General features: G+C 38.6%; 1 protein-coding gene across 1 annotated transcript in view; it reads left to right on the forward strand.

The window, feature by feature from the left end:
* IL1RAPL1 (interleukin 1 receptor accessory protein like 1) overlaps positions 1-27,025 on the forward strand; it is a 694,793-nt gene that overhangs the window by 81,966 nt on the left and 585,802 nt on the right. Inside the window, exons 3-4 of the mRNA XM_070291165.1 lie at positions 22,651-22,837; positions 26,825-26,978. Coding sequence (XP_070147266.1) covers positions 22,651-22,837; positions 26,825-26,978 — 341 coding nt within the window. The remainder of the gene's footprint in view (positions 1-22,650; positions 22,838-26,824; positions 26,979-27,025) is intronic.

The following is a 27,025-nucleotide window of genomic DNA, read 5'->3' on the forward strand; positions in this document are numbered from 1 at the left end:
CTGATCCCTATGGGCTGGAGGCCAGACTTGATCCCTGTTGTTTGGTAGTCAAGTTTCATCCCTGTGGGCAGGGTTCCAGGCTTGATCTCTATGGGCTGGGGGCCAGGCCTGATCCCTATGGGCCGGAGGCGAGACTTGATCCCTATGGGCTGGAGGCCAGACTTGATCCCTGTTGTTTGGTAGTCAAGCTTCATCCCTGTGGGCAGGGTTCCAGGCTTGATCTCTATGGGCTGGGGGCCAGGCTTCATCCCTGTGGGCTGGGGGCCAGGCCTGATCCCTATGGGCTGGAGGCCAGACTTGATCCCTGTTGTTTGGTAGTCAAGCTTCATCCCTGTGGGCAGGGTTCCAGGCTTGATCTCTATGGGCTGGGGGCCAGGCCTGATCCTTATGGGCCGGAGGCGAGACTTGATCCCTATGGGCTGGGGGCCAGGCTTGATCCCTGTTTGTTGGTAGTCAAGCTTCATCCCTGTGGACAGAGTTCCAGGCTTGATCCCTATGGGCTGGGGGCCAGGCTTGATCCCTATGGGCTGGGGGCCAGGCCTGATCCCTATGGGCTGGAGGCCAGACTTGATCCCTGTTGTTTGGTAGTCAAGCTTCATCCCTGTGGGCAGGGTTCCAGGCTTGATCCCTATGGGCTGGGGGCCAAGATTGATTCCTGTTGGTTGGTGGTCAAGCTTCATCCTTGTGGGCAGGGTTCCAGGCTTGATCCCTATGGGCAGGGTTCCAGGCTTGATCCCTATGGGCAGGGTTCCAGGCTTGATCCCTATGGGCTGGGGGCCAGACTTGATCCCTGTTGGTTGGTAGTCAAGCTTCATCCCTGTGGGCAGGGTTCCAGGCTTGATCTCTATGGGCTGGGGGCCAGGCTTCATCCCTATGGGCTGGGGGCCAGGCTTGATCCCTATGGGCAGGGGGCCAGGCTTGACCCCTGTTGGTTGGTGGTCAAGCATTATCCCTGTGGGAAGGGGTCCAGGCTTGACCCCTGTGGCCAGGGGACCAAGATTGATACCTGTGGGCAAGAGTCTGGACTTGCCTGTGGGCAGGGGATCCAGCCTGATCCCTGTGGGCAGGGGTCCAGACTTGATCCTTCTAGGCTGGAGGCCAGGCTTGATCCTTATGGGCTGGGGACCAGGCTTGATCCCTATGGGCTGGGATCCAGACTTGATCCCTGTTGTTTGGTAGTCAAGTTTAATCCCTCTAGGCAAGGGTTCAGGCTTCATCCCTGTAGGCAGGGGGCCAGGCTTCGTCCCTTTGGGCAGAGGGCCAGGCTTCATCCCTGTGGGCAGGGGGCCAGGCTTCATCCCTGTGGGCAGGGGGCCAGGCTTCATCGCTATGGGCAGAGGGCCAGGCTTGACCCCTGTTGGTTGGTGGTCAAGCTTCATCCCTGTGGGCAGGGATCCAGGCTTGATCCTTGTGGCCAGGGGACCAAGACTGATACCTGTGGGCGAGAGTCTGGACTTGAGGCCTGTGGGCAGGGGATCCAGCTTGATCCCTGTGGGCAGGGAACCCAGATTGATCCCAGTAGGCAGGAGGCTAAGCTTGATCCCTCTAGGCAAGGGGCCAGGCCTGATTCCTGCAGGAGCTGTAGTAGAGTCCTGCACTGGCTTAGAGCTGCTCCCTAAGCCCAGGCCTCCTCCACCAGGCTGCACCTCTTTGGTGATATTCAGACCAGAGGATGTGGCTGAAGCTTCAGTCCTTTGTGATGAGCCCACAATAGACAGGGCCATGAGAGGAAGTGAGCTAACTTGACTCACCTCCATAGATTTCTGGGAAAGACTTGGTAGCTTAGGAGCAGAGGCAGGAGATGGAAATTTATGAGAGCTGCTTGCCTGCTGAGAAGTGAAACTGTCACCCCAGGAGCTCTTTCGTGGATTCAAGGGAAGTCTGATGGGTGAAGGTGGATGTTTGGCTCCCTTGCCCAGCACTGAAGACTGAACTGACCCATTCTTAGGCTGTTCTGGTTCTTTCTCTGGAAAAGGTTGTCTGAAACCAGCTGAGTCACCAGAAGACTGAACTGACCCAATCTTAGGCTGTTCTAGTTCTTTCTCTGGAGGAGGTTGCCTGAGATCAGCTGAGTCACCAGAAGACTGAACCGACCCAGTCGTAGGCTGCTCTAGTTCTTTCCCTGGAGAAGCTGGCCAGAGATCAGCCAAATCACTGGAGCTGTATGACATCTGCACTGGATATTGGGTGCTCTTCTGGGATGATTCCTCAGATGGACTGACTATCCTCATATCATCAGTCTCTGGCCCAGACAGGAAACTACAGGGATGGTCATCTGTGAAGGAATGGTAGGGAGACATCTGTCTCTCATATCTGACTTCTCTTTTTTTTTTACGGGGCACGCTTTTTCCAGAGATAAGTGGATCATTAAGCGGATACATGAGCATCTGCTTTGTTGCCTGGAAATGACTGCTGTCTTCATATCCAAATATAGAATCTTCTCCTACCTCGTAAGTTGGCCAGACTGTTGGTTGTAAGTCATCATATTTGAAAGACTTAGCATGTTTCTCCACATCCACTTCAGAAGGCACAGCCAAATCACAGGGTCTCTGTTTCCACGTATCTACACACTTGCCTGCTTTCAAAGTTTTGAGGTCATACTGCTCATCTGTTTTACTTTCTTGACTTTTTGCGAAAGAAGTCAGGGCTGTTAGCTCAGGAGGAAGTGGATAGGGAGGAAAATCCTGCTGCCGATTCAGAGAGGCTGTAGAAAATCTCTTCAAATTCCTTTTCATGGGAAGAGTGTTCAGTTTTTGTTTGTTATAGAGCAGTCTGTTTTCAGTGCAAGCTACTGATACAGAAGGGTCTAAACACAGTGGTTCGGCTGTAGCTAAGATCAGTTGGCTCTCAAGCAGAAGTTTGTCCTCTTGAGTCCAGTTCTGGTGATCGCTGGCTATGGCCTCTACATCGCAGGCTAACGTCTGCATGGTGGGACGTAAGAGAATATGTCTGCTTTGGTAACTCGGAGGCTCCCCTTCACTGAACTGCCTGTAGTCCCGTATTTCCGCTATGACACACCCCTGATGAAAAACGTTAACCGGAGACTTCTCCAGGAGATCCACCAAAACAGGCGGTAATTCTTGAGCATCTAAGTATTCGAGCAATTCCCCTTCTTCATAAGGCAGTCGAATGCTCTCTATAAATGATTCATTTTCCCCCTTGAGCATCAGTGAATAGCCCTGCTTTCCTGGGTACAGGTTAACCACCAAACAGGGCAACGATTCTCTCCTAAGGAGCTTCTCTAATAGGTTCACATTGCTTCTTAATTCCTCCGCAACCTCAGGCTCTTTTTCACTTTCTTCTACATAAATGTCATAAAGTTTTTCATAGAGAGACATCTCCCCACTCAATGAGTTTTTCCTTTTTAGAGGTCTTTGTTGGGCACTTGCAATGACAGACTCTGCAAGATCCAAAGCTCTTTCTAGAGATTGTTCCATTGTAGTACAAGAGGGGGGCCGAAAAGAGAAAATGGAAGTGTCCTGACAAACTGGGTGAAAATCGTCTTTAATATCAATGTGTAGGTCTGAAAACCACCCCTCCCGAACTTCACAGTGGGACCACCAGCCTAACTTTAGTACGCCAAGAAACTTGCCTCCAAGGAAGTGTTACACAAAATTCTTGTGAGTTTCTGAAAGTATTTGTATCTATAGGGATTATGGCCTTTGTGCTAGGCCTGGCCTCACCTTTGCGTCATCTCCTCAGGCGCAGCCGGAAGTCGTTGATGTGAGGGACACAGGGACTTCCGGGGGCCGATGTGCTCCTCAACAGCCTCTGGAGTCGGCCCGCCTCCGTTGCGGCAATGGGCTGGCTAGTGAACTACACTTCCGGTTCTCCTGGCTGTGCTTCCTACCGGGGAGTTGGTCCAGACATCCGTATCCAGTCTGTGTGGCTTTTCAGTTCAGTTCACTTCAGTTCAGTTCAGTCGCTCAGTCGTGTCCGACTCTTGGCGACCCCATGAACTGCAGCACGCCAGGGCTCCCTGTCCATCACCAACTGCCGGAGTTTACTCAAACTCATGTCCATCGAGTCGGTGATGCCATCCAGCCATCGCAGCCTCTGTCGTCCCCTTCTCCTCCTGCCCCCAACCCCTCCCAGCATCAGAGTCTTTTCCAGTGAGTCAGCTCTGCGCATGAGGTGGCCAAAGTATTGGAGTTTCTATCAACTTCAACAACAGTCCTTTCAGTGAACACCCAGGACCGATCTCCTTTAGAATGGACTGGTTGACTTTTCAAGGTGATCGCAAAAAAACACTTTATTTTCCTTTTTTTTTTTAGGAACTGAGGCAGTGTCATTCCTTTTTTAATATGTAAATTCATAACCTTTATTTCAGCAAAGTTATCTAGAATTATTTTCTTGGAATCTTTCTTCTGTTTCTTTGATTTGCCTTTTTCCCCTTTAAGGATTTCAGTTATAAGTACATTGGATAATCTCTTCCTGCCTTTTCTATCATGTTCTTTCTAAAACTTTTTGTTTTATTTCCTTCTTTGTTTTCTATCCTTTAGATCTTTTAGGGTATCCTTGATGACCCTTTGTTAATTGTGGTTATACCTTTTCTCCCTAGGGAATTCCATATTGCTGCCTTGACAAATTGCCATGAACTTGGTGGTTTATGCCATGAACACACCTGTTTTATTTGTTTGTTTCCACATAGTTCTGCAAGTCAGAACACAGAGCAGTCTCAGTTTAGGGTCTTATAAGTCGAAAATCAAATTTTCCTGTGCAAGGCTCTTAACTGGAGGATCTGGAGGAAGAAACCACTTACTTGTAAGCTCATTCAAGTAGTTGGCCAAATTCAGATTCTTGTGGTTATAGGATTAGGATTAAGGTTCCTTTTTTTTTTTTTCCTGATTTCTGTCAGAGGCCACTCCCAGCTCCTAAAAGTTGATCACATTCTTTGCAAGTGCCTTCCTCCATCCTCAAGCCAGTGATGACATGTTGAATCCTTTTTATGCTTCATGCACCTCTGACTTCCTCTTCTACCACCATCTGGAGAAAATTCTACGCTTTTAAGGGCCCATGTGTGTAATCCAGGGTAATACTCCCTATTTTAAGTCATGGTGCCATATAATGTACTATAATGACAGGAGTGTTAACTCATTATTTTCACATGTTCTGAGAATTCAAGTAGACCATCTTTCACTGGCCATTTTAGAAATTCTGCATATCATAGGTACTTTGTAATTCAATCTTTATTTATTCTGTTTCTACTAAATTTGATTAGCTCCTGTTTCATACTTCATATTGTTCTTTTGTCTTTAAAGTTAAAAAAAAATGTTTATGATTCCAATTCTGCAATGCTTATTTAAGTATGCAATTCCTATTGGAGTGTCAAGTTAAAATTTTCCTCAGTTTTGTGCAAATGTGAATGTGTATGTTTGCATATGTGTTCTGCAGTGGTTTTATCTGCTGAATTAATTCTCATTGTTTACTTTTTTTGTTCCTCCTGAACCAGCACTAGAAGACACTTTGAAGTGGGTAGGTTAGGGGATTGCATGGCTTATTCTGATTTCATATTTTAAGGTCACCTTCTTTTTCTGTCATTATGATATATTGATTTTATTATTATTAATGTTGGTTGTTGTGGTAACAAATTGTACATTATTTACAAGTCTGATTTCTTCTAATTCTTAGTCACAGTCTTCATTCATTCATTAGAGTCCTTTATCTTCAGTCAGTTCCTTTTTTCCCCTCAGTCTTTGAAGGACATGTTTCCTCTTAAACGTACCTCACTCTTCCTAAGAAGGGATGACCACCTCTGGTGCTATACTTTTTCTGTACTCCTTTCTTCTGATTTCCCAGTAACCAGCACTCTAATATACCTGGTCTCAAATCATATCTCAGTATTTCCCATCTCAGAGTTTGACCTCAGAAGTCTCCTACAAATTAATAAAAATAAGACCATTAATCCAATAGAAAAAAAAATCAAGATGACAGTTCACAAAATAAGGGATACAAATGCTATTTAAGTATATGAAAAATATTAAACCTCACAATTAATAAAATTGCAAGTTAAGACAAAAATAAATAAAAGACCATGTTTTTACCTATTAGATTACCAGAGATGAAAGCAATTCATAGCTTACCATGTTAGTTAATGGTATGAGAAAACTGGCACTCTCAAACATTGTTGTTGAGGGTGTTAATTGGTCCAATTCCTGTGGATAACAAAGAACCTAGTAATAGGATTTGCCCCAAGGACTGGCTTCAGGGTGTCTGGGGCTCATCAGTGGGGACTTTTTCAGCATTGGCATGTACTCATTAAAAATTGACTTTTCAATTTTCTTTAAAAAAAATGCCGCATTTACCCTATTACTTTGTATATCACTAACACATAACTGTGATCCATCAGTGGGGGCAGCAATATTTCATCCTGAATATCACTCAGTAACATAATAGTACTCAAGAGGAAATGAATAACATGGCCAAAAGCCCAGGGAAATTCTGTATTTAAGGGAAAATGAGAGATTCTGTATTTAAGGGAAAACCAGGAAAATAATCAAAACTCAAGATAAATAGACATAAATAAAATTAAATTGTAATATGCTCCAGTCAGATAACAGTTGAAAGTCAGGTTACTGATAATCCTAGTAACAGTATTTTCTGAGAAATATTGGTGAGAAAATTCAGACGATGGTAGGAAAAGAGATGAGCCTGGGTTGAGAAAGTGAGGAGAGTAGTTAACACTCCCACTGAAAGATTTTTATTAGTGAAGGGAAAGAGGTAAGTCATAGGTAGATATAGAGGACACACACATGCACATGACCATACATTATCTCTCTGAAAAATCTCTCAGTGTTGCACCAGTGGATCAAGTAAATATTACATGCATAATGATATTATCAATAATACTATTTTGGAATTTGGGGAAACGATGTAAGCCCTCTTCTAGACTTTTATTCAACAAATGACAAACTAACATACCCAGAGCCACAATTCAAAGTAATAATTTGTTCATCTTGTGTGCTTTATACATTATTGACATGAAGTGAAGTGAAGTTGCTCAGTTGTGTCTGACTCTTTGCAACCCCATGGACTGTAGCCTACCAGGCTCCTGCATCCATGGGATTTTCCAGGCAAGAATCCTGGAGTGGGATTTGCCATTTGCTTTATACTTTATTGACATAATAAATGGTAAATAATAACACCAGTAACTGCACAGTCAAATTATGCCACGATACTTTGTACAATTTGGATTCCAAATAAATCCATGTTAGTAAAGAATACAAGAAGCCAGAAGTAATGTAATAGCTTTTGTAAATTAGTCACCAAGGTGGTCAATTATCATTGTATTTAATAGACTAGTGAACAGAAGGGTTTTGAGAGCGGGAATGATTACAGTGCTGTTGCATAGATTGTAGCTTTGAGAAAGCACTCAAGGAAAAGATATCTGGTTAATCATTATGATACTCTTCATGTATGTATGAGAAATTATTTGGGAAAACCCTGTATCCTGATAAGGCTGAATATAACGTGGTTGAATTCTTCCCTTCCATAAGAGTTCTGTCTCCCTTTGTTTTCTTGCTATTATCATAATAGACTTTTAAGCAAAAAAAACTGATTTTGTGATTGGAAATCATGTATACAATAGAGCTATTTTCAGTATTTTATAATAGTTGTTTCATGTAGGAAACATGAGAGATAATCTTATAATATTGATAGAAATGTACTTTGACAGCAGAATGTTACATAGTCTCTTGTGTAATTATTCCATCTCTCCTCTGGCTTGGGATAAATGTTTTTCATATAACCCATACTGTAGAATACTGAATTTCAAAATGTCTGTTCTAAGTTAACATCTGCACATATTCAACTACCCAGTTCTAGAATCTCCTTGGTGACTCATCCGTCTAAAACCAGGAGAGCACAGCTGATAAGAAGCCCTCATTCATGGTATTTTCTTCCTTCCTTCCTTTCTTTTCTCTCCCTTCCGCTGCATCTAGGGTCGCCTTCACATCAATGGTAGTTCTTTCTGGCAATGATATGAGATGCGTTTAACTGAATTTCAAAATGTATGAGACTTCACTCCTGGAAAGGCTGTTCTGTTCATATTGAGCCTTTCTGTAAAAATGAAAAGTTGAATCTGAAGAACAGCAATGGAAGATGGTTATATATGCAGTAGGATAAGGAGATTAAATATAAAGAACTATATGATTTATCTCTTTTATGAAGTGCTGCTGGAAAGGAGATTAAGCTTTTAAAAAGTGGTGACCTTGATATAAATTCCCTGTTTAACCAGTGGTGAAAATACTATGAATAATGAAGGGGATATGGAACACTGCCAGGCCTACATGTGAAGATTCAGAGAGATGCAGTAAGGTTGAAAATCTAAAAGGTTAAACCTTCAGAGCAGAAAATGGTAACAGCAATAAGACATATTATGTAATGGTTTGCTCATTGCAAAGTGTTTTTATATCAGGATGTTGTTTACTTCTCGCAACAACTCTATGAGTTTCAGTATCCTCGCAATTTTATGATCAGTTAACTGAAGTTCAGAGAAGGACAAGTTATTTATCCATGATCACAACTGCTTGTTGTTGGATTCCTCTGCTCTCGCAAATCTTTAGTATTCATTATCACATTTTGATGAGGATGCAACCCACTTATATTTTGTTTTTAACACTTTTATTCGTATCTCTAATATCACTCCATGACATTGCATTCTGCCAACCTGAGTGTATTTTATTCCTACCGTCTTTGTTGACAAGAATCCATAGTACAGTTGTCACATTCTAACCATGTTTATATTTATAAGGAAATATAAATCATTAGCCCATTTTCTTTTCCCTGAAAATGGCCTATTTTCATTCACCAAGTAAAGCTATTAGATTTCTGATATTTAAACCATTTGTTCTTTTAGAGAATTGTAGGTGATTCAGATTAATGGCTCTTCTTTCAGGTCAGAAAAATGTAAAAATTGCAGTTGACTGGAATTGATACTAAAATTACCTTAAAAGTATTGAAAAGAAACCAACTGTGAAATGTGCATAAATTATACAGAGTAAAAAAGTCTCTTTTCAGAAACATCTAATTCTGCTTTTAAATTAAATTAACTCACAGTTTAATTCTCTCCCCCACCCCTTTGTTTTAGATATACAAAAGAAAGGCTTTCCTCATAGATAGGAAAATGCAAAAGCACCCTTATTTATTAAATGGGCCAAGTTTAGAGGTGTTATATGTAATATTTGCAAATATGTAATTTGTTTACCTCTTTTTTTTTACCTCCTGGGTGACTTTTAGCAATTTATGTGTAATGTAGATTAAACACTCATATATTTGTTTCCTAAGCTACTATATTAGCCAAGATCTAGTCAGTTAAAGCAAGTTCATTATAAACAGTTCAGTAGGGATAATTTAATGTGGGAAACGGGTTATAAATATGTGAGAAGTGCTGAAATGGTGGGACATAGGCAATCCAGGGATTAGCAACCACCCCTATATATGAGGGAAAAAGAGAGAAAGGAATTGGTCTTATTAGACCCAGAAGCTGAAACAACACATCCTGTCTTGAAAAAAATCCAACCTGAAAGTCAGTTGGCATGAGAGCCTGGGACATGGGGAACATATTTATGGGACAAAGTGGTAAACAAGGTGGATAAGACTCCCTTTCTTATGGAAGAGAAAATAAAAATAAAGTCAGGAAAAATATAAATTAGTGATCATTGATAGGATAAATATAATACAGAGTGGTATACTAAAGAATTATAAGCCTTTATTGTTTTCATGGATTTTTTGTATTAATTTGGTTTTATTCAGTATTGCATTGAGGTAATATTTACCTTAATTTTTGAGTTATTGGCACCCCTCACTTGCATCACAAGCTTCCCTGGTGGCTAGTGGTAAAGAATCTGAGGAGACACAGGTTCGATCCCTGAGTGGGAGGGATCCCCTGGAGAAGGAAATGGCAACCCATCCAGTATTCTTGCCTGGAGAATCCCATGGACAGAGGAGCCCCGAGGGCTACAGTCCATGGGGTTGCAAAGAGTCAGATATGACTTAGTGACTAAACAGCAACAACACTGACATCACACTAGTTCCATTGGGACAAAACTAACATTTCAAGGGATTTCTAGTTATTTTGCTTGAGCAACTAGGTAAATGCTGTGTCTATCAGTGATAGAGGGGAGACTAGGGTAAGAATAGATTTAAGGGTAGAAGTAAGGATTTATTTATGAGTCATATTAGATCTAAACTAATTTTTTATGATAAACAATTGGTAAATCTAAATTTCAGATAGAGGTCAGAGCTAAGACAAAAACATAGAGGTGGTATTTGAAGTGAAAGGGATAAATGAGATTATATAGAGGGAGATTAAATGAGATAATGCATATAAAGATTTTTTTAAAATAATAGCTTTGTTGAGATATAATTCATATAGTATATTTTTCCCATATAAAGTATAAAATTTCAATTTTTATTGTGGTAAAATGCACTTAACATAAAATTTGCCATTTTGACCATTGTTAGTTATACAGTTTAGTGACATTAATTACATTCATACTGTTGCTCAATCATCACCACTGTCTATTTCTAGATATTTTTCATCATCCCAAATAGAAACTCTGTACCCATTAAACAGTAATCCCCAATTCCTTCCTCTCTCCCCAGCCTTATCTCTAGCAGTTTGCCTATCCTGTGGACGTTATATAAGTAGAGTCATAGGATATTTGTTCTTTTGTGTCTTGACTTATCTCACTTAACATAATGTTTTCAAGTTTCATCCATGTTGTAACATGTATCAGAATTTCATTCTTTTAAAGTCCAAATATCCTATTGTATGTCTATACCATGCTTTGCTTATTCCTTCATCTTTTGGTGGACATTTACACTTTTGGGCTATCATGAGTAATGCTGTTATGAACATTATTGTACAAGTATCTGTTTATGTCTCTGCTTTCAGTTCTTTTAGGTATATGACTAGGAGTGAAATTGCTGGATCATGTGGTAATTCTCTGTTTAACTTTTTGAAGAACTGCCAAGCTGATTTTCCACAGCAACTGCACCAGTTTCCGTTCCCAGTAGCAATGCACAAGAGTTCCGACTTCTCCATATCTTCGTGAATTAGTATTTCATAAAGTTTTTTGCACAATGTTCTTTACCCTACCATTTTCTCTCAGTAGAGTATAAGTGCCATAGGACCAAGCACTGGTTTATTCACTGCTTTATCCCCAGTTGGGCCAAGCACATAGTCTTCATTCAATAAATATTGACTGAGTGAATGAATTTTAAATGTTCAATAAGTGATATTTAATTAGCTCTTGTAGTAAAGGAGAGTTAATATATTCATTCCTGGATTATGTTGAGTATCTCCTATTGGGCTTGCTGGTTTTGTTTTGTTTCTATGAAATGGCCTGCCTTTGCTAGGAAAAGTTTAAGAGGCAATATGCCAAAATTTACATAGAATAAAACTACCTCAAACCATAACAAGAGGAAAGGAAGTAAAAGACTTGCGACAGTAGAAAGTGATGAAAAAGCAAGCAACATCTCACTTGTTATCTTCAAATTGGAGCACTAAGTTGGTGCTGTGAACAGGTAAATTCAGGGAGGTCCCTGCAATTCCTTCTTCAGAAAGTAATTCTGGTTCCATATCCATTTCCCCCAAACCTTTCTTGAGTGAGGAGTAGTTTTCCCAGATACAGATACACTGTTCGGTCTTCTTCATGTATGTAGAAGTTGAGCCACTTTATAAATATGCTAAGTTCAAAGTCACTCTTTACATGAAACTCTTGACTGTGCATTTTGGTAAACATTGTGTCTTCAAAATAACACCAGTCTCCAGAGTCTGGAAATATGCACCTCTGTCAATTTTATGGAATAGATTCAGTTTTTGTGTTTTACATGTAGTTAAATATATGATATGAATGCCCATTATAATTAAGTTTATCTACCAGTTTCACAGTTAATTTTACTTATCACTTGCATTTTTATCTTGAAGTCAAGGAAAGCCAAGCTGTTGTCAGGAAATTTTGACCTGGAAAGTGAAAATAAATAAAGCATATGACCATTATTATATTCATAAAATACTTAGAGAAATATTAGTAGGAAAAAAATCACTAATTATAGTAACTGTTTGGTAACATTGTCCAGATTTGGTTTACATACAGTAGGGGGAAAGTATGGCTTTAAATTTCAAAACATTAGGCTAACTCTGAACAATCTATTTGTACATGGGTAAAATTTCAGCAGACTCTGGTAGTTCTTTGTCTTCTTTAAAGATCAGTATAGATTTTGTTTTACTCTATTGAAATTTTCCCTGTAATTTTCATCATTAAATGAGGGGTGGGGTGCAGGATTAGCCGAATGTTTGAGTCCTAAGTCACCTCTTTTCCACAGCAGTCTAGGAGCAAGATTTAGTAGTACAAGAGTTATTAGAGTCACTTTAGAAAAACCTCCCTGTGTGATGCTTGGAGAGAAAAAAAATGATTTGCAACTGACCCAAATGTGGCTCAAACATTTATGCTCCCCTTCTCTCATCTTTCCCTTATCTTTCAAATCAAAAAAGTCTACTATGCTAAAAAGGTCTGTTGTAGGCATGGTGGGAGGAGATTAACCAGGTTAGGGTTCATTACCAGGAAATCTTTACAGCTGTGTTGCAATTTTTGCCTGGCTTGCAAGAGACCTTTTCCAGGCACATCCACATTCTTGACATGTGCTATGTCAAAGAAGCATACAGAGAAAGGAGGTAAAAAGTATTGGGTTGGCAAGAAGTTTGATCACATTTTTCTGTACCAGCTTATGGAAAAACCCAAATGAACTTTTTGGCCAGCCCAAAAGTATGGTGGGATAAAGGTGAGGATTGTTTAGAAGGCTTAAGCAAAAAGCAGTGTAAATCAGAGCTTTGTAGCCACGAACTAATAGTTCATTCATTCATTTAACAAATGTTTATTCAGAGTGCCTATTATATGCCTGGCACTGTACAAGACACTCAGGGATGTCATTAGGCTTAAGTCCTTATTCTATATCAGCCATCACTGAACAAATTCCTATAATGTATTATTCTCCATATGTCAGGAGAAACTGGAGTGTTCAGAAAAGGAGAAAGAGTTTAAGATATTTTTTTTTTTGAAAAGTCCTTGAATCATTTAAAACTTAAGCATAGAATACCCACAGGACTCAACATTTCCACTCCTAGATACACACGCAAAAGTATTGCAAGAAGTATGTAATGCATGTGTGCCAAGTCGGGTCCAACTCTTTGTGACCCCATGGACTGTAGCCCATCAGTCTCCTCTGTTCATGGACTTTTCCAGGCAGGAATACTGGAGTGGGTTACCATGCTGTCCTCCAGGGAAATCTTCACCACCCAGGGATGGAATCTGAGTCTCTTGTGTTTCCTGCATTGGCAGGCAGATTCTTTGCCACTGCGCCACCTGGGAATCCCAAGACATGCAAACAAATACTTGTAGATGAATGTTCATAGCAGCACTATTTTTAATAATCAAAATATGGAAGCAGGAAACTAAATATGATATATCCATACAATCGGCTATTGTTCAGCCAAAAAGAAAAGGAATGAGTCACGAATACATATCACAATGTGAATGAACCTTAAACACATGATGCTAAGTGAAAAAGAAAAAGTATCAGACACAAAAGTCCACATGTATGATTTCTTTTATATGAAATATTCCAACTAAGCAAATCCATAAGGACAGAAATGTGATTAGTGGCTATCGGGAGACACGGGGATGGAGAAATGGAGAGTGATTGCTAATGGCTCTAGTTTCATTTTGGAGTGATGAAAATGACTTGGAACAAGATAGAGGTGATGGCTGCACATTATGAATGTGCTAAACGATGCTTCACTGTGCACTTGCAAATGGTTACTATTATGTTGTGTGAGTTTTGAAAAATATATGCCTTTAAGAATTCAGCCAGCATAGAGCTAACTCTCTTAATTTACCTATTACAAGAAGAATATCTATTAACAGAGGAGACAGCAAAATAAGGGAAAACAGGTAATTACAAATTGTGATTGTTATGAAGAAAATAAACAGAGATCAGCTGGATAGTGATAGAGGAGGTCGGTCATAGCTTCTCTGAAGAAATTTGAAATTTACATGACCCTGAGCATACTTCCTGAGCCTCAGTTTCCTTTGGTGACATGTTTTGTATGTGTGTGTGTCTATTTTAAATCTGTCTCTTTTTCTTCAGAAGAGATCTAGAGGGAGACCTCGGGGTCTATATTAATGAAGTTTCAAAGTTCTCCTGCCCCGGTAACAACTCGGGGAGAAATACTAGACTAGAATTTCATACAAGTCCTCTTCACATCTAATATTCCAGGAATACCAAGCTAGAAAGATTAAAATGATAAGATTATGTTATTCACTTTCCATCAAAAAAAGAGGGAGATAATTGTTTTAACTGTATAGTTAGCAGAAGATTGTAGATGAAGTTCAACTTACCAGTTGCATTTAGGAAAAAGAATTTCAAACAAGAAGGTACTAAGCTGGTACTTTGAAGTGAAGTGAAGTCACTCAGTCATGTCCGACTCTTTGCAACCCCATGGACAGTAGCCAACCAGGCTCCTCCATCCATGGGATTTTCCAGGTGAGAATATTGGAGTGGGTTGCCATTTCCTTCTCCAGGGGATCTTCCCGACCCAGAGATCGAACCCGGGTCTCCTGCATTGTGGGTAGAAGTGAAGAAGTGAAGTGAAGTGAGCCACCAGGGAAGTCGCTTAAGCTGGTACTTTTAGGTTTTATCAAGTGCTTCATGTTCTTATTCTTATCCTTTTACAAGGGCTGATTTCAATCACAGTTAAATCAATAGGTCCTCCAGAGCTCTTCTGAAAAGAAAACCTAATGCAAACAAATTTCACATTTTTTGTAAGTCACTGTAAGCATAGGGTGTGCTGAGAAAGATAAGATAGAGGGGCCACATGCATAGCTTCAGGCATCACTGTAAGGACTGATAGAAAAAAAAATACAGATCGAAAAATTGGAAGGCTTTAAGATTAGAAATGAATTATCAATGTATATTTAAGCCTTAACAAACTGTAAGATGTTCCTGCCACAGTCTAACGCTGACATTTTTGATTCCCAACATTTTTTTTCACAATAAGTGGTCAAAGACTACAGTGGAATCTATAGTTTAAGGAGCCACCTTTGAGAACAGTTGAGTTCTGCTCCATTCTGTAGTAACTGAACTTTCAGATTTTCCAAACCTCTGTGCTGTTTTTCAGTCCCCAAACGTTTGTAGCACTTCAAAAATACTCTCTGCTTTTGTTTTTACAAAAAAAAAAAAAATATGTACCAAAGATTATGACTTGAAAAAGAAGAATGTTAAACCATATAAAACATAGAAGCCTAAAACAACTTAATCCTTTAAAAATATCGATCAAATCCCTATCTCTTTCAGCACTTCATAAAGTGGGAAGAGATTTCCAAACATTATGGAAATATTATTATTTCCCCTAGGGACCAGGAAATTAACATAATATACAGGTCAAGTGTTTAGTGGCGCCTCCGTAGAGGACATATTTAACAATCATGTTGCTGGTAATTCTGTTGGAGTGGAGAGAGACACTGAATACCATGCATTATCATGCATAGGGGGTGTGATTATAGAATAATTGAAACTGTGCTACCCTTAGGTATGGAATAACATGACTTTTATTATACTCTATAGCTAATCAGGTAATATACAAAATTTCTCTTCCCACATACCTACCTGCACTTACCTCCTGCCTGCACTACCCAGATTTCCACACCTCGATCTGTAGCTGTGTAATACTGTCATCCTTTGAAAGATAAACTTAAAAATCTCTAGTCGCTTCCTTGCATGCCAATTCAGACTCTTTTGCTGTTTCAAAGTAGCACATTGCTAAGGAACCTGTGGAGAACTTCAGTATACTGTACTGACTTACAGAGACTGTACTTACAGAAAGTATTTTTAAATTCTATTTTCTGTGTCATAGATTTACTTCTTGATTATGTCCAGAAATGTTTGTTAATCCCTAGTAGTTGCTCTGGATTTAGGCTAGCTTTCTTTTCTCCCTTATAAAACATGACCCTAAGTCAGTCCTATCCAAAACTGTTCTTTTTACAAGTATGTATATACATGTAGAAAGTGTATAGTAGAAAGAGTTGATGAAACCATAATATTTCTTTAATTCCTGCTGCCTGCGCCCCTTTTATTCCTTTTTAGATGTTTGAGAGTTTTAAGGACCTAACTTTTCAAAGAAACTCAAGTTAAAACGCCTTCTGTCTTTCTTCCATAGGCATCTATTCTAGAATGTAAAATAATATAAAATCAGTGCTAAAAGTAGGTAGTTTTCTTTTGTTTTAAACAATGTATATATAGTTTATGTGTGCTAACCCAGCACTACTTATATTCAGTAGTGTACAGAAGAGACCAATGAATTCGAAGTTGGGAGATATGAGTTCCAATCCCATTTCTTAGATGATTCATTGACTTACTTTAAGTTTTGGGTCCCTTTGCTGTAACCTCAGGAGGTTGAAAGAAATAACTCTATCTGTGTTGTTTGTACAGTACGTTTTGTGCACTTGTGTATCCTGCAGGGTTGCCCTTGCTAGAACAAAGTAGGTTTTTAAAAAATTTCACATTAATATTTCTTCACTGGAAATGATGAGTATTAACTCTCAATTATGACCAACCATTTTGTCCACATACATGTAATATCCTGTCTCTCTACCCACTTGACAAACATTGGAACCAGCAGTCATGATGTAATTTTTGCCTAGATTGCAGCTCACCTGATAAAACAATAGAAGCTGAGTAGATAAGTGCTCATGGTTTTTACTGTAAATCCTGGCTGAGCACTCTTTTCCCATTTACCCCATTCCACCATATTTCCCTGACTACAGTGAACCACAGTGCCATAGCAGTCATACTGCAAATTTAATGATGACGGATGGGACTCTTTACCTTGAGAGTGTGTCATTCCCCTCAGGGGGTCATATGCTTATTAATGTGTCAAAAGTTGCTTGCTTCCTGTTAGCTCTTCTCAGTAAATAGGACTATAGCATTCATTGGATGCTGCTTTATTTTTAGCTTTTTAAACCACCTCCTGATGTACAGAAACAGCAAACAAGTATTAAAACATCGAAAGTAATTTGAAAATAGTGCTATCCTGGGGAGTCTGGAATTTCAGACATTACCAGACAGTAGTAAATCAGCAATCACCTCACAAACCTAGGGAATGAAAGACAGGAAAATAAGAATATCTAAGTGTGTTCATCTGGAGCCACTTTCTGAAAATTAGGGTTCAGTTTCATTTATAATAGAGCAAGACAGGGTGACTGAGGTGAGGAGTTTTATTTTTTATGAATTTTCCTCATTCTTGTCTAACCCAACCACATATCCCAGATGACAACATAAGGACTTATCTGTATTCTTATGCTTCACACTAATTAAACACCAAGGAACTGAAGGCATCATCATGGTGATGCTGTCTGTCTAACCTACCTTCTAAACAAACACTGTTTAGCCCTACTGTAAAATAGAAATATAAAGGAAGTAGGAAAAGAGAATCAAGTACTGATAATAAGCTCTAATAGTCACTAAGAGACTGAAACTGTATTTTAAGGCTTCCCTAGTGGCTCAGACCATAAAGAATCCGCCTGCAATGCAGGAGACCCAGGTCCCATCCCTGGGTCAGGAAGATCCCCTGGAGAAGGAAATGGCTACCCACTCCAGTATTCTTGCCTGGGAAATCCCATGGACAGAGGGGTCTGGCGGGCTGTAGTCCATGGGGTCTCAAAGAGTCAGACATGACTGAACGACTGAGGCCCACACTGGCTTTATAACAAGACCATGTTTTAACATGCTTGATTCTCACAGGAGCCTATAAGGTCTTTAATATTATTTTCTCCTTGTATAAATGACGAAATGGAAGCCTAAAATGAAGTAACTTTCCCCTATTTTCAAAAGTAGTGAGCGATTGGGCTGGAATCTGAACCTCTGCAGTTGGGCTTTAGTGATCTTACTGTTGACCCAACGGCCTTGTATTTGATACAAGGAGATGTGGGAAAACCGACAACAATGTAAGTCTGAGGAGAAAGAAGACCTAAGACTCTTGAATTTAAAAGATTAATGTGGAAGGTTCAAAATTAGAATTCACTGATTTACTTCTTAGAAAAGTCTGTTCTTTAAGAATTCTACCACGTTCTACCAATATCAGTATGTTTCTAAACCTCAAATTTTGTAAGACAGTTGAATGCATCCCCAAATAGTTAATAATTTAGTAAATTATTTTTTCTTAAAAAGAATTATCTTAAAAGGAGCCTGAGAAGAGCATGCTTTAGTCTGTACTGGAGTGAAATTAATAAATAATGCATGAGCAATATTGCTGGCAGACCCAAAGAGGATTTTTTTTCCCTCTTGGGTGTGAAGCTCAAGCTAAAATTTAACACACTTTCTTTGCTCTCAAAGCTTTTTCTTTTTCAATATCTTCCATGCTGAAAGATTGACGCTACCTTTCATATACTCATCTGAGAAAACTTCTTTATCATCTTGTATGTCTCTCTTTCCTTTGCTCCTTCACTATCACATTGATTCTATATCTTAAATATATTTTAAACATGATCCCTCCTTTTTACCTCAATGGACATTGGCTTTGTTGGAGTTGCCATTTTTTTTTTTCCTGAGTAAATACAATTGCTTCCTAATTTGTCTCACTGTACTTAGTCCTCCTTCCAATCTGGTTCAATTCATTTATTTCACTACAATCAGAAAAACCTTTCCAAAATCCAAATGTCACCATTCCCCAGCATAAAGTCCAAAGTCTTTATGGTGACTTTACAGGACTTTCAACCTGGCTTCTGCACACCTCTCCAGTTCCAATCCCTGCTGTTCTTTATCACTACCTTATAATTCAGTCACACCAAATTATTTGCATTTCTTCAAACATGCCAAGTTGTTCCATGCCTTCAAGCCTTTGTGCATAGTATTCCTTGAAATAGCCTTTCTTAAAATTACTAACACTTTAAAATTATTCACGCTTTAAGATAATCATATATGACAGTTTATCAAGTCTTCGTCTTTCTTTCTTTGGCACTCCTGTGGTGGTACCTGCCACCTTTGTAGTATTTATCACATTGAATTTCAGCTGTTTACTGTGTATCACTTCTAGATTGTGAGGGATTGGGGCAGGGAATATGTCTATCATTCTAGAAAAATCCCTGAGCACCTTCTCTGAGGACGTTTTTCAGGCTACTGATTGACTGTCTAATAGCTAATGGTTTCACGTATTAAGTATTGTAGACCTACTTGTAGACTACATATTATATGAAGCTAGAGAAATCTAAATTCTAATTTTTTTTGTGGAAGTTTTCTCTGCTACCCAATATAAAGCTGAATAACTAACAGTAATGGTAAACTCTGTTTTGCTCCTTTACTCTCAACACCTCTCACACCAGATGCATCTTCTTCCCACACAAGATCCTTCTTCAACCAGCTGGATGTTTAACCATTCAGTTCAGTTCTGGCGCTACCTTCCTGGACTTAGTGTCGGGTCTCACAGTTAAGGGCTCAGTCCTGGGAGAGGCCAGTTGCAAGTCCACAAATTACCTACACTTTTGACTGACCAGCTGTCAATCAGAGGTTTGTGGAACGCCCTCAGATTCTGTCATTGGCTAGGATGGATCATAGAAGTCAGAAAGTCAGTTTATTACTATTGCTGATTTATTACAAAGTGTATTTCAAAGGATACAAATGAACAGCCAGATGAAAGAGGTGTGTAGGGCAAGGGATGAGGGAAGAGGCACAGAGGCTTGCACAAGCTCTCCAGGCCTGCCACCGACCCAGCACTGCCTTGCGTTCACTGAAGCTGAAGCTTTAAGAGTTTTTAAAGAGCTCAGTCTCCAATGCCTGTCCCCTCCTGTCAGTGGGTGGGGCTGAAAGGCCTAACTCTGATCTCTTGGTCTATCTTGCCCCACTCAAAGTCAGCTCTTAACACAAACCCAAATGTGATCAAAAGGGACCCCTTATGAATAATACTCAGGAAAAATCACTCAAGAAATTTAAGAGTTTTAGAAGATCTATGCCAAGAAAAAACCAAGTATGTTCTTTATTATACCACAACAAATCTGGCTATTTTCTGGTCATTCTCATTGTGTCATGTTAGCATGACAAGAAAAAAAAGCAGGAATCTAAATCAAGTTGCTGCTTAAACAACAAAGCATCTTGACTGAATAAGGGGGAGGACTTGGGGGTTGTGGTCCATGTACGTCAATGCAAAGCAGAGAGGAATCAACATCACTGCACACCTGTGTGTGTGTTAATCACTCAGTCGTGCCCAACTCTGCAACCCCATGGACTTCTGCCAGGTACCTCTGTCCATGGAATTCTCCAAGCAAGAATACTGGAGTGGGTAGCCATTGCTTTCTCCTGATTGAACGCCTAGGACAGGCCAAACAGGTTTTAATTTAGTATCACATTCAATACTTGGAAAAGTGTTGTCTCTGCACACCACTTAAGAGTTTCAGAGGTGCTTGGTGAGTTGCCTCAAGTTGTAAATATAACAGTAAGATATAAGCCCAGGACTTTGATGGCCATATATATACCATCAAACACTTAACAAAAGAGTTCTCTTAAGAAAACCTTAAGTCTGATGTCTAATTCTTCTCTTTATTGTCACTGCCTGGCATAATGACTGACACATTATTAGTGTTCATTGACTGTCCAGAAGCTAAATTAGCAAACAGAAATGATGCAATTTACAAGAAAACTTCCTTTGGTCTGACTTTTTCAAAGAGATCTCTGAACACAATTTCTATTCTCATGCATTCCATTATAAACCTAATCTCGGATCCAGCAAAGAATAAATTGATGTGCTGATTTAATCAATTGATTCTGTAGAATTTGTCTATCAGGATGGTGGTGTCCTTACATAATATATTAGTATGTTTCTCCCGTCTCACAACCTGAACTTCAGTCCAAGTGGGTATGAGTCTGTAAAGACAGATTGTAACTGAGCATTACTTTTATCCAAGACTGTTTACTGCCCATAGTCATTGAAAATGTCTCCTCTTAGCAGACAACCAGTAGGTACTTTATGACTTGACCAGCCTTATCCCTGTCCTTCCATTATGATTAATAGATCAGTTACAATTTCCTATTTCTTTGTTTGGTTTACCAATTTTATTTGATTTTTAATTAATTTTTATTTAGGAAAATACATCCTCAAGGCATGCATGCCTTCAGGGCATGTTGACCCAAAAGACAGGAAGAGAAAAGAGGCCCCACCCAATTTTGGCTCCTCTTTTTATATGTTTTTTCTCCTCCCCCTGGGCCTGTCCTATGTAAATTGGGCCAGCCAGGACTGCTGTTTGTTCTACCTGAGGTCCTCAGGTTCTCAGAGCTTCCTTTGGTCTATTTTCATGGGCTTTTCCCTTCCTTGTCTTTTAGCCACCACCATTCTGGATGCCTTTTTCCTATTCTAACTACCTAACAAAATGAAAGTATAAAGTTCCTTGTAGATAAAGCAGGAAAAAGTGTGATTATACTAAAATATAAAGTGTATGTCTTTAAAACATTTTTTTCTGAAAAACTTAGGGTGATAGATGAGTAAAAACAAACTTACAAACAGTATGTGTTAGTTTCTTTTTATCATGAGGGTATGCAACCATATCTCATGCAGTGTGAATTATTTCCCTAATGACCAATGAATGCCTGACTCCCTGGTGGCTCAGCAGTAAAGAACCCAACTGCAAAGCAGGAGACTTGGGTTCTATCCCTGGGTGGGGAAGATCCCCTGGAGAAGGAAATGGCATCCCACTCCAGTATTCTTGCCTGGAAAATCCCATGGACAGAGGAGCCTGGTGGCCTATAGTCCATAGAGTCTCAAAAGAGTTGGACATGACTGAGTGATTAACAACAACAATTTTTATTGGAATATAGTTGATTTACAATGTTGTGTTAGTTCCTGCTGTACAGCAAAGTGAATCAGTTATACGTATACATATATCCACTCTTTTTTAGATCCTTTTCCCATAAAGATCAGTACAGAGTATTGAGTAGAGTTCCTTGTGCTATATGGTAAGTCCTTATTAGTTATCTATTTTATATATAATAGTGTGGATATATTAATCCCAATCTCCCAATTTATCCCCCTTTGGTAACCATAAGCTTGTTTTCTATAGCCGTGACTCTATTTCTGTTTTGTAAATAAGTTAATTTTTACTATTCTTTTCTAGATTACACATATAAGCGATACCATATGGTATTTGTCTTTCTTTGTCTGACTTACTTTACCCAGTAGGATAATCTCTAGGTTCATCCATGTCACTGCAAATGGCATTATTTCATTTGTATTTATGGCTGAGTATGAGTTTACTGATTTTAGCATAATTATACTCAAACTTGATTTCTTTCTTGACCTAAATATTTTTCATTACTTTTATTTTTCTAGATAACAAAAATCTCTATTGAACATTTTTTCAAACCAAACCTGTATATATTATAAAACTTTCTTCCCAGCATATGAAAAATATATAAATGGTTTAACAGAACCAAGCATTGTTTAGCTGACAGATAAGAGCCCTGTGGAATAAGCCATGATACCATACATTAATTAATCAATAGAGTTTTTATCCTTCTTTCCCTTTTTGACTGAAGTAAATGCACTCCCTTGGCTTCGGTTGCTATTTGTTCACACCAGGCCACCATATTTATTCTGCTTTGTTACAGAAACTCCACTTACTGTATGAAAGTATCCATCTCACTGACAGTAGGCGAAAATGACACTGGACTCTGCTACAATTCCAAGATGAAGTACTTTGATAAAGCTGAACTTAGCAAAAGCAAGGAAATTGCCTGCCGTGACATAGAAGACTTTTTGCTACCAAGCAGAGAACCTGAAATCCTGTGGTATAAGGTATGGACTATGAATGATTTTATTGCTCATAAATAGATTCATGTGTATCTTAAAGGGCAAGTTGGATAAAAAAAATTAATGGGTGTTCTGTAGTTCAGTTCTGCCTTTATAAAATACTACAGCAAATTGTGCTCATCATAGTAAGTTTTTAAACCAGTGACTTTGAAAATCCTAGTCAATATTTATATGGTAGTTCACTGTAGTAAGCTATTGTGTGAATGTTTAATTTATGCTGATACTCATTTCAATTATATTATAATCTGTGTTGATAATTTCAAGAACTGAAATATGTCAAGCATTCATTTTAAAGCACTCATATAAGCAGTCTAAAATATCCCCAAACAGCACAGAAAGGATTGACTTGCTTCTGTGATAAAATTGTATACCAGTTTTATTGAAATATTCTGTTTAATGGAGGTACCTTTGTGCATAATCTAATCCTTTTCATATAAAAGTATACATATTTTTGAAAACCTGATGAAAATGTATAACATTATAAAAATAGTGTTAGATTAACTTTTTTTTTTTCAAAAACCAAAAGAAAATTTAGCCTTAAACAGAATAAGCAGACAATGTTCTTCCTGTCACATCATTGAGTGAACTTCAGGGTTTGAACATATTCTTTAACTAATTTATATCATAAAAGATAATTTTGTTATTGAGCATACTCAAGAAAATACAGTATACAGGCTGTGAACATTTGTCTGGAATATTTTATCCATGGTTTAAAGATTCCTAGTATAAACTTTGTTTTGTCCAACTATCTAGAAATAGGAATGTAGGAAGCTGGATCTTTTACTAACTAGATTCACAAATATCAGTATACAGAATGTGAGTCCTCAGGACTGATAGCTTTTGAATTCCAAACTTGTTAGAAATGAAACAGGAAATACATCTTTCAGTTCAGTTGCTCAGTTGTGTCTAACTCTTTGCAACCCCATGAACCGCAGCATGCCAGGCCTCCCTGTCCATCACCAACTCCTGGAGCTTACCCAAACTCATGTCCATTCAGTCGGTGATGCCATCCAACCATCTCATCCTCTGTCGTCCCCTTTTCCTGCCCTTAATCTTTCCTAGCAACAGGGTCTTTTCAAATGAGTCAGCTCTTCTCATCAGGTGGCCAAAGTATTGGAATTTCAGCTTCAATATCAGTCCTTCCAATGAACACCCAGAACTGATCTCCTTTAGGATGGACTGGTTGCATCTCTTTGTAGCCCAAGGGACTCTCAGGAGTCTTCTCCAACACCACAGATTAAAAGCATCAATTCTTCAGCGCTCAGCTGTCTTTATAGCCCAACTCTCACATCCATACATGACTACTGGAAAAACCATAGCCTTGACTAGATGGACCTTTGTTGACAAAGTAATGTCTCTGCTTTATAATATGCTGTCTAGGTTGGTCATAACTTTCCTTCCAAGGAGTAAGCATCTTTTAATTTCATTGCTGCAGTCACCATCTGCAGTGATTTTGGAGCCCCCCAAAATAAAGTCAGCCACTGTTTCCACTGTTTCCACATCTATTTGCCATGAAGTGATGGGCCGGATGCCATGATCTTCGTTTTCTGAATGTTGAGCTTTAAGCCAACTTTTTCACTCTCCTCTTTCACTTTCATCAAGAGGCTCTTTAGTTCCTCTTCGCTTTCTGCCACAAGGGTGGTGTCATCTGCATATCTGAGGTTACTCATATTTCTCCTGGCAATCTTGATTCCAGCTTGTGTTTCTTCCAGTCCAGCATTTCTCATGATGTACTCTGCATATAAGTTAAATAAACAGGGTGACAATATACAGCCTTGATGTACTCCTTTCCCTATTTGGAACCAGTCTGTTGTTCCATGTCCAGTTCTAACTGTTGTTTCCTGACCTGCATACAGATTTCTCAAGAGGCAGGTCAGGTGGTCTGGTATTCCCATCTCTCTCAGAATTTTCCACAGTTTACTGTGATCCACACAGTCAAAGGCTTTGGCATAGTCAATAGAGCAGAAATAGATGTTTTTTTGAACTCTTGCTTTTTTGATGTTGGCAATTTGATCTCTTGTTCCTCTGCCTTTTCTAAAGCCAGCTTGAACATCTGAAAGTTCACGGTTCACATATTGCTGAAGCCTGGCTTGGAGAATTTTGAGCATTACTTTACTAGCATGTGAGATGAATGCAATTGTGTAGTAGTTTGAGCATTCTTTGGCATTGCTTTTCTTTGGGATTGGAATGAAAACTGATACATCTTTAGTAATCTTTAAAGGATTTTTCCAATATTAGCAATCCCCTTCTCCAAATGACTTACTTTCATTCTTGATTATAAACAATGGAGGATTTAGAACATCAAGGGAACTGTTGAAATAGTTGTTTACTTTTCCCTGGATTTCTGTCTTGGATAATGTTAAATACCCTTAAAATTAGCCCCATTATTTCTGTTCCTGTTTTATATGAGCTTTGTATTTTATGAGTCTTAATTGTATGAATATTTCTAATCCTTGTTTTCTGAAGTTTGCTTGCTTTCCGTTGGAAGATTCTAAGCAAGCCCTGATGATTTCCTCAAAAAAAAGAAGGGATATTAGAAGAGTTTGACCCGGGGTCTTCAATTACAAGTATTTTTCATGTGTACATTCAATTCCTAGATATGCAGTTTCTTTGTTGTTTGCTAAGAAGTTCATCCTGGAGCAGGAAATGGCAATCCACTCCAGTAGTCTTGCCTGGAGAATTCCATGGGCAGAAGAGCCCAGCAGGCTACAGTTGATGGGGTTGCAAAGAGTCGAGCACCACTGAGTACCCACTTGCCCGCACAAGAAGTTGATCTTACGAGTTACACACTTTTTCTCATTTTTTGCAAATAGTACCTCAGAATTTGCTGAAATATTAGAGACTACACACATGTGCACACACACACTCCCCACACAGAGTCTTACACTCAACTTTTTAAATGACTAGCCTCATATTGGTCTTTTAGTCATGTTTCCACCATCTCCCCAATCATTGTGACCTTAAGCTAGATAGACCATAACTAGTGAAGGGATGGGTGAAGATGCGGAATATATCTGGAATTTAAAAAGTCTTCAGATTGTTTTTCCACAGTCAATAGAACATATATGGCAAACATTTAGTGTATAATTCATGTAACCGTAAGCATTTATACAACTAATATGAAGATATTAAATGTGTAGTTTGCACTGAAATAGCCAGATAATTGTGCCCCAATTACACACAGGTATTGAGATACATACTCAAAATAATGATCTGTATAAATTTGATTTGCCAATAACTTTTTAAAAAGATATGACTTCTGGATAATGTTAAAAGGTTTAAAGCTATTTTATCCTCATTCCATTGATTTTTAATCTGGCTAGAGAAAATGAACTTCTGTTTCTCAAAAACAGAAATCTCCTGAGTCAACATCATTATAGTTCAAAACTTAAAGCAGAGACCATAATTTGATATTAACAATGAAAATTGGTATTATGGAACTATCAAGATCTTGCATAAAAATGATGGCCATTTCTTCCAGGGATTGCAGAATATATATGCTATGAAAAAAATCAAATTATTTCTATATGTGATATTAAAAGATTTAAAATATTGAATTAAAGCATTTTTCTCCATAGAGTTAGCTTCTTTTACTTTCCACTAAAACATTCATTTTATGTTTTATGTTATTAGTATCAAGGTATAAAAATCAAACATAAAATATTTTCTTCTAAAAGTGATGTCAAAAGTAATCTTAGTAAATGTTCCTTTTATTATATCTAATAAATCAACACATCTATCTGATTTAGAGACACTAATCTTATGCATTAATAAAGTGAATCTTGAGTACTTTTTTCCAAATTGAGAACCTGATTTCCTGGAAATATGGGAAAGGTTTGAAAATCTTTAGCATTAATTCCAAACTCTTCAGCATTTTAAAAATATAACTTTAGAAGTTTTAATTTAGTCATTTTAAATATTTTATTTTTAAGTCACTGTATGTACTATAAAAATTTTATATTCTTCATGTAGGAATGTAGGACAAAAACATGGAGGCCAAGTATAGTATTCAAAAGAGATACCCTGCTTATAAGAGAAGTCAGAGAAGATGACATTGGAAATTATACATGTGAGTTAAAATATGGAGGCTTTGTTGTGAGAAGAACTACTGAACTGACTGTTACAGGTAAGCCAGTCTTCAATATTTCACTTGCAAGTAATGAAACTAACATT

Source organism: Ovis canadensis, chromosome X, assembly GCF_042477335.2.
Source record: "Ovis canadensis isolate MfBH-ARS-UI-01 breed Bighorn chromosome X, ARS-UI_OviCan_v2, whole genome shotgun sequence".
Classification (NCBI taxonomy): domain Eukaryota; kingdom Metazoa; phylum Chordata; class Mammalia; order Artiodactyla; family Bovidae; genus Ovis; species Ovis canadensis.